The sequence below is a fragment of the Panthera leo genome, chromosome D3, assembly GCF_018350215.1.
Source record: "Panthera leo isolate Ple1 chromosome D3, P.leo_Ple1_pat1.1, whole genome shotgun sequence".
Classification (NCBI taxonomy): Eukaryota; Metazoa; Chordata; class Mammalia; order Carnivora; family Felidae; genus Panthera; species Panthera leo.
The window spans coordinates 35,174,384-35,183,374 of record NC_056690.1 but is presented as its reverse complement, the minus strand read 5'-3'; the positions used below and the strand labels follow the sequence as shown (position 1 = coordinate 35,183,374).

Here is an 8,991-nt window from a genome sequence, read left to right as displayed (position 1 = left end):
CGGACTCATCCAGGTCACTTAACCATCAGGAACACCAAGAGGGAAGGGCCTGGCCTCCATCCACGCAGGGTCCCCACCCTGCTGGCCGCAGGTCCCAGTGCCGGGTGCAGCCAGGCCCCCTTCCTTCCCGGCCATCCTCCTCCAGCGACCGACCCCTCCAGGTGGCCCTGCTCTTGACCTTCTCCATCTGGTATGAGGACTTTAGAAAGGCTCAAGAGGGAATTCACAAATACAACAGAACCACAGAGTCCTGCTTACTCACATGATTTCCAGACTCACCTTCTTTTCCTCTGGTTTGAGTCAGAAGATTATTAATCGTAAAGAGGCCGCTTGCATGGTTTCAAGTTGCTGGGAGTTTCTTTTCCTCCCATCACTCATTCCTTCTGTCTCCTGGAATCTTGCACGGAAACATTACCATACAAGGAAACAATCGCGAGCGTCCCAGAGCCTGAGCCGCGCTTTTTCCTATAGATGGTCACTTTCAAACCCCGCTGCCCCCTCTCGAAACTCCCCCCTTGGAGCTGTGTCTGTGAAGTATTGCTCCCTGAGGCTTCCCAAATATGCCACGCCTGCCGTTTCAGACACCCGTGTTCCCCTGACGCCGGAGAGGGCAGATTCTCGACTTGCTTCCTTGGGCGTATTCAGCTGCCAGTCTGCCAGGAAACAGATTCACCCAATGTGAAGTGGGGCGCGGACCCAACAGGCGTGGGAAGGATCAGTAACACACCGTGCACCCGACTGCCTGCCCGGCAAACTAAGAATCGCCTGGACGGACGTTCTGTGACAGGGTGCCGGCAGCGTGGGCAGCTCACAGGACATGTGCATGGTAAACGATCTCAGGAACTCAGCACTTGCCAACTCAGCTAGAGGGTTCCAGAAAAATGAGCGGTCTGGCATCACAGAAATACCTCCAAGACCTAAGGACAAAGATCACAGCCAAAATTCCACTACGCAAATAAGTCTGGTGACCTGGGGGCCGGGTAAAGGGATGCCCTGAAAACTCACAGAAGCTCGCCCACTGATTTCTCCCAGATGAGGGGCGGGGCAGCCAAGGTCAGGTGCGGCACCATGACGCTGAGCACCAGGCAGAGGCTGAAGAAGGGCGTGCTGCACGCTGCCAGCCTGCCTGGTGGGGGAGGCGAGGGCCGAGGACGGGAGACGCAACCGGCAAAGACCAACTGTACTGGCTGAGTAACGAGCTCTAGTTTTTGAAAAATACAGTTTTCCTCTTCACCTTGTCGACCTGCCTCAAAAGTCCTAGGATCACAGAATATCTTCTAAGATTGGCCACCCCACGTTAAATACCTAGGAGGACATGATTATTACTATTTTATTCATTTTTCTCTTACGAAATTAGTTGGAGTATTAACTGGTTTGTAGTTTTTGCCTCCTCAAGGATTTCAAAGAACTGCCGAGTCGTCAACTTTACTCATTTGCTTGGTTTTGTGCTGCCTTTGGAAGCCTACTCTTCTCCCTTAGGAGATCCCGTCAGCCGAGAGGGCGCCCTTGCTGTCCTGGGGACCCGGCCACCACTCTCCATCACGCCCCGAAGCAGGACCAGCCACACCTCGGCCAGCCCGCTGCAGGGGCTAAATACGGTTGAGAACCGAAGAGGTGACACCTGCAGCCTTTTCCTTATCTTGAATGATCATCCACACCGGGTTGCTTTCATTGTCATCACTGCTCAACAGTGCAGGTGGCTTCTGTACGCACTGCCATGGACGTGAGTGGAATCCCAGCGTGGCCCCGGGGCACCTGGAGACCCCCAGGGCACCTGCTGCTGTTCCTCAGCGCGGCACCGGGCAGCAGCAGGAAGGCTCACGAGGAAGAACTGGCTGGTGCATTTGTCAGCTTACCCTGGGTTCAAGTTCTTTACCCCAAAACATGCTGTTACTGCCACTGCTTAAAAGAAAACGCTGCTGTTTGTGTAGAACTGCAGTTGTACACTTACAGCAGTTGTACAATTTCAGGTGTAGTTTGTGCACCGGAAAGTTTAGGGGGCCAAGTGTATGACCAGAACTTAGCATCAGGGAACACGCACCCCAGAGATTCGGCTACATCAAACGAGGCCACACCCTCCTCCGATCTCTGCTCTGATCGCCCTCCAGGCCCCACGGACCCCTCATCACCTTCCTGTTCTCCACAGCCCTGCCCTCGGCACCTGCTTCACATGCCACCCGCGTACTTCCTGCCTCCTCTGTCCCAGTGGAACTCGCTCACGTTTACGTTCCTGGGCTGTTAACGCGAGAGTGAAGGAACACAAGGCTTCTTTGTAATGATCTGTACAGAAAGCGGCCCACACATTCCCAGATCCACGCACAAGGTTCAAGGGAGCCTGTCCTGCTTCCGCAACCCTGAGGAGTCCCTGGCAGCCGAGTCACCAAAACCAAAGCTCACCCACGCAGGCACCGCAGGGACTCGGGCCGAGGGTCTTTCAACCTGGGCCCATCAGAGCGACGGACATTTCTACAAGGCACTTCCATGCTCTCATCGGAGCGCGAGACCACTCTGCCCCGGACGAGCGGGTTTCACTATCCTGTTCCGCGGAAACACAGAGGCTCCGAATGTTCTCCCGGAAGCAGAGCTTCAGCACTAAGCGCCCGGTGCACGACGCTGTCTGCCGAGAGCAGAGCCCGGCCCTGGGTGGCAGGTGTGGATGGCAAAGAAATTACTAAACTACTTAAAAGACAAATATTTTAATCTAGTTTCCCCATTTTATACTAAATCATTGCTACAGGTCACAGATTGGATTTGCAGACACCTAGAAAACAATCGGAAGTGTATACATCTTTCTCTATAGATCTCATTAATAAATTTTATTTGGACAAGAGAACTTGTGCCACAACAGGTTAAACAGCATGATTAAAGACGGCAGCACTCCCCAGAGTGGTTACAGGCGTGTGCAGCGCGTGAAGGAAAGCCGCACCTCACAGCCGGTCGTGATCAAGGTAAAAACACCTGACACACAGCACACGTGCCAATAAACTCCTTCAGGTCATGACCAGCATGAAGAGAATCAGGACACAGATACTTGGCCAACGTTCTGTAAATGTGCACAGCAATATGCTGCATTTAAGAGTTAAAATCGGATTCTACTTTAGTGTTAGCATCAAGCCCTTAGGAGAAACCCCCGAAAATCTCCTTTCCCATTTACACACGTCAAAAACTATTCACACTTAGGGCGGACTGGGCAGAGGGCCACAGAACCGACAGGTCCTTGCCTGCGTGGACACAGGGCTAATACTGAAGGTCTCTTTCGCATCCCGGCTCACAGCCGCCTTCTGGCTGCCACTCCACCTATTTAAATAAAACCAGGAGAAAGCAATGCAGGTCTCTGGGAATCTCCTCCCTTCCATAAGGAAAATGCTCTGCCAATTCAAGTTTCATTCAGTCAGGAAGACGGAAGGATTTAAGGCTTCGGTGACAATTATAATCCTCTGAGAAATTATTTTCCCTTAAAGTCAAGATAAGATAATAGTGTTTACTGTACTTTCTCTTGACTCTTAAAATCCCTGGCATCAGTGTAGGCAACTTGCACCTGCAATTAAGTCTGCAAGAGAGGAAGGTCTCTCCTCCTCCCAGAGGCTGTCCCAGATCACACACGTGTGGAGCGCCTGTCAGCCTGTGGCTCCCTAGGAAGCAGGAGGACACCGAGGTTCAAGCTTTCTAGTAGGTTGAGGAAGCGGTGCTCATGGCATCTTCAGAGATTTTGGTGCTGGCGGGATGGATGCTTGCGAAATACTTGACGTCACTGTCACGATCCATCTGAAGAGCCATGATGGTTTGTTCTACGGCCTCCTGATGACAGCTGGCAGAGGTTAAGAAATATTCTGGAAATGCAAAGGGCAGATTACAAATGAAATCGGTTTTATGGACATGTCAGTTTTATCAAGTACAAGTACACTGTAAGTTCTTCATCAAAACCCTAACTTCTCCAAGTATAAACAAGCCATGCTGAATTATACGCAGTAATCCAAACCGATTCGCGTGATATGAAAAGACTCCCCAAACGTTAGAGAGTCAGAAGGTTCATCTTGATTGTTTTTAGAATGGACTAAAAGGCTGAGCGGTGCTAAGCTAATATGTTAAAACTTACACTTGTGACAGCTATTCATTCGCTCAGGAAAAACACCCCAAATACCAATCATACATGCAGACTGAAAGCCAGTCTTCTCTAGCCATTTCCCTATAATTGCTCCTAAAACAATTTAACTGGATTCTAAAGGAGAAAAAAGAAACACTATTCATTTACCCATATTCTTATAAACCTATTACAAACCTCTTTCTGTGCTTCATTCATGAGTTCATGCATTTAAATGATATTTATTAGGTATTTTAGGAGGATTACAATAAAACAAGTGAAATCCTGAGCAGCTTATTAGGATTTGCAGCAAAGCAAATCCTAGGGGGCATCTGTCTTTTGTCTAATGAAGAGGAGGGGGAAACACAAACATGCCTCCTAGCCCCAAACACAGTAACAGATGTCAATTGGGGCCGACTAAAGGCGGTAATTTTTCATAATGTCTTAAGTGACTATCCAATTTTTCAAACAGTAAGTTTGCAATTATAAAATAAATGCAACTAGAGCAGAAAGGCCAAAAGTCCCCGTCCTCTAATCTATGTCCTTTCTAGGGGGAACCTCCATTAACAACTTACAAATATATTCTTTTATTAGACTCTGCCTATGAACATACAATATTCCTGCTTAGCGACTTATCTACCCATGTCGTCTACGAACCTCCTCCCTGCCACGTACGGTTTTCCTAACACAGTCACCTACCCACCCACCTTTCTCTAGTAGGGTCTGTCTTAATGTCTTTGCAAGTAGCACTCGAACGTTTGGAACCCTATCATTTGCCAAGGTTAGCAAATGTGGCATCAGATGCACAGCGAACTGGTCCATGGGAAGGCAATCATCCTCAATGACAGTCTAGGGAAGAGAAACAGCTGCTTTAGATTTGCCAAGTTAGTCTATCAAACCATAATACCAGCTAGCGTTATCTTTTAGTGACAGCTTAAGTGCTACAGATTTTAGTTACTTCCTTTCAGGCCAATATTCCAGGTACCTGGGAACTCAAAACAAAAATGACAAAATTTTAAGTCCCTGCAGACACACAGCTTTTAAGTGGCTCCACGCAGACCTGGAGTGTGCAGTCACATTCATCTGCACACATGTGCCATGGGCCGTGGACCCCGAGCACCCTCTAGTGGATGGCTGTGGGATGGGCAAGGCAGACACCCAACTCCGAGGAACAGGTGATCCTGTGAAAAGCCACCTGGCAAAACTCTGTTCCGCAGGGATAAGAAACAAGGTGTTGAGAGGCCAAGAGTGAAAGAAGAAACATAGCTTTAGACAGAGAAAGGGGTCACAAGTGGGTAAGTCTTCACTTACCTGGCAGACAAAGACAAAGGCTTGCCGACCAGACCACTTGGGACATCTACCAAAGTTTTCTACAAGCTCATTGATGAGGTCCACTCCAAATGTGGGTGGCGTGGCCACGTGCAGCTTCTTCACCATCTCGCTGACCTAAGAGGGTGAACACACACAAGTGAGGAATGTCTTCTGTTCTAAGATCTTATTAAATAGTTAGCTGTTCTAAAATTATAAAAATTTTAACACATACCAACTTGTAGGAAATCCAACGAACAGAAGAAACTTTATCTGCACATAGATTCAGAGCAATGGGACGTAAATAGTCATAAACATCTCTGGGACTATATAATTCTAGAAGTAAAATCAGCTGTCTATAAAAATGAATTATAAAAATAAAAATATAATTACAATTTTAAAATAAATAAATGAAAACAGGTTAATCATGTAAATCATCTGTCCCACTGGACACTTGTCTGTAAGACAAGTGCATGCAAAGACTCATGATTAGTGTGGTCTCTCGTGCACAGAGTTATTTCCGGTCTCCGTGTATCTGGAAATGCATCTAAACGCTATGCGAGTTCAAGAAGTAGCTCTTGCCTTCTGAACGTAAGGGAGACAAATGTGGCATTCTGTGTCCGCAGGGACTGACACAGAGCAAAGCATTTCCTAGTAGGTTCAACTGGGACACGGAACACGTTTTTTCCACAGGTATTGTCCAGATACTGAGATACTTCCACCTACAAATCAGTTTTCTAAATAAGAAGTTCTGGCAGCATCAGGTAGCCTGGTGTGGAACCGCCAAGGCTCTGAGCAGCTTTGAAGGGAATGGCAGGCTTACGAGGGATAAGAGAAGTGAAGAGGTCCTCTACCTCTAGCGAGTGTTCCTATTATGTCTCGCGAGACCTGAAGACTGACAGTGTCCATGACGCTACTCTGAGTGGACGCAACAATGCCCTTCAAGAAATACCTCAGATACGAATGAGACTTTTGCCTTTCAGGTTTTATGGTTAAGATTATTGACATTTGTAGTCGGCAGGGAATAAGCTAGAGGCATGAATATACATAACGGAGCGATGACCAATGTACCTGTGTATACACACAAACATAAATCCTTAGAGACTGGGGCACACTTATCAACTCTTATTTTGTGACACTGCAAACTTTCTTGTTGGCCTCCCTTCCCTGGGCGCACACCACATGAGCCAGTCTGGCATCAGGTGAGCAAAGTGGAGAGGCCCCTTAGCAGGCAGGAAATGACTGACACATGTTGGGGGACAGGCATCAAACCCCGCGCACTCCCCTCCTGGGTCCTTCTCTTTACCCAGCTCGAACCTTAAGGCGCTGACGGAGGGGCGGCAGAGCCTGTCCACGCCTGGGTGCAGGCAGACACTGCAGCTGGGGGCAGAGGAGAAGAGCAAACTCTATTCCAGGGAAAGGGGTAGAGAACCTTCTGAGCTGAGACCCTGCACTGATAACAGGCACAAGTCTCCTTCTGCTGAGGAGGGGCAGGAGCCTCTGCCCAACACTGACCACAGACACAAGGCAGAAACTGGATGTTACAGGGAGAGGGCAGAATTCTGAGAAAGCCCAGGCACACAGGGCCTCCCCAAATAACCAAGATTCTCCCCTTTTCCAGCACGAGCCAACCACGTCCTCACAGCAGCCTACAGCCAGGGGAAGGGAAGAGACCCACCCGTTTTGCAGGGGTGCACGAGAGCTGAGGGAGGAATGCTAACACGTGAAAAGGCCCCCTGGCACCCCAGTCCCCACCCTCAGCAGAAGGCACTGGCAGGCCCCGGTGAGAAGAATCAAAGCGTATCCTGCACCGAAGGCAATCACAGCAACAACAAGCCCAAACCCAGCTTGCCCCTGAGTAGATGGACCCAACCCTCCACACTAAGGGCAGAAGAGGTGTGCCTATTTACAGTCCGAACTTGGCAAGCCAGAACTCAGTGGACTGACACCTTTAAGGTATGAAGAAAACAACAAACAACAACCCAACCTGGCAGTCCCGATTCTATATCCAGCAAAGATATCTTTTAAAAATGCAAGTGAAGTCTGGAATCCGGAGCATATACAGAACTCCTACAACTTAACCCAACTTAAGATAAACCCAATTAAAAACCGGGCAATGGATCGGAATAGACATTTCTTTAGATTGTATATGAATGGTCAACAAGTATATGAAAAGATGTTAAACACCACCGGTCATTAAGGAAATACAAATTAAGATGACCATAAAACACTGCTTCACACCCACTATAATAATGTCTATAATCTTTTTTAAAAAGGCAAATACCAAGTGTTGGGGAGGATGTGGTAAAACTAAACCCTTGTACATTACTCATAGGAATGTAAAATGGTACAGCTGTTGTGGCAAACAGTTTGGTGGCTCCTCAGCAAATGAAACGGAATTATCAAATAACCCAGCAAATCCACCACAAAATAACTGAAGATAGACAGGTGTTCACAGAAAAACTTGTATTTGTATTTGAATATTACGGGCAGTATCGGTCACTTCAGCCAAAAAAGTAGAAACAACCCAAACGTGTATCAATTGAATGGATTTTAAAAAGTGGTACACAATGCAGTATTATTCAGTCACAAAAAGTAATAACGTTCTGACACCTGCTACAACATGAATGAATCTTGAAAATATTATGCTAAGTGAAAAAATCAGACACAAAAGGCCACATGTGATAAAACTCGACTTATATGAAATGTCCAGAACAGGCAAATCCATACACAACAGGTTAACAGCTGCTAGAAGTCGAGGGCAGAGAGGGATGTGGAATGACTGGGAAAGGGTATGGTGTTCCTTTTGGGAAGATGGAATGTTCCAGAACCAGAGAGTGGTAATGGTTGCATAACACTGAATCTACTACATTTCACCAATGGCAAATTTGGTTATGTGTATGTTATCACAATAATAATAATAATAATAATAATAATAATAAATGGTGAAACAGGCTTAAAAAAAAAAAAGCTGAGAAAATTCACTGCTGTCAACACTTGCATTTCAAGACATATTAAAAGGAATAGAACACCAGACAGACATTTGTATCTACTCAAAGTAATGAACAAATCTAGAAAAGGTAAACAGGAAGTAAACATCCCTCCAAACTATAGTCCAATAAATTGTTAGAACTTACTCAGCCAGTTCAGCTCGAAAGCGCCAATTTCTACTATTATCTGTCACCAAAAACTCCTGAAGTTGATAAAGATACTCTCTTCTTTTGTCAATATGAAGAAGCTGAAGTGACAAAATGAAAATATGCACTAAAACAATATATGGGCATTACTACTTTTATCACACTGCTTGCAAACGACTGCAATAAACAATATAGTTAATTCTTCTGAAGGAGAACAGATATGGTAGGTACATCTAATTGTTCTAAAAACTGTTAAGTTCATTTCCCCCTGATAATCCCATTTACCACCAAGAGTCTTACCCTCTTGAAATACTTGTTCCCTGGGCCATGTGTGACCTCCTCTGAACCCTACAGCACCTTGGGCACAGCTTTATGGTAGCACTGACCCGCTTTGTTCACTGGACACCCTCGTTACTGCGAACTCTTTGGAGACAATAATGTGCTCCTCCTCAGATCTGTGAGCCT

The 8,991-nt window shown here is 46.7% G+C and overlaps 1 protein-coding gene across 4 annotated transcripts in view; it reads right to left on the bottom strand.

Moving 5' to 3' along the window:
* Positions 1-2,680: 2,680 nt before the first annotated feature.
* The window catches only part of PPP4R1 (protein phosphatase 4 regulatory subunit 1), a 63,065-nt gene continuing 56,754 nt past the window's right edge, over positions 2,681-8,991 (bottom strand). For all 4 annotated transcript variants that reach the window (XM_042911205.1, XM_042911207.1, XM_042911204.1 and 1 more), the window contains 5 exons: positions 8,527-8,627; positions 5,625-5,745; positions 5,393-5,527; positions 4,789-4,930; positions 2,681-3,830 (listed from right to left, as the gene is read on the bottom strand). In XM_042911205.1, the coding sequence (XP_042767139.1) occupies positions 3,667-3,830; positions 4,789-4,930; positions 5,393-5,527; positions 5,625-5,745; positions 8,527-8,627 (663 nt within the window). In that variant the 3' untranslated portion in view covers positions 2,681-3,666. The remainder of the gene's footprint in view (positions 3,831-4,788; positions 4,931-5,392; positions 5,528-5,624; positions 5,746-8,526; positions 8,628-8,991) is intronic.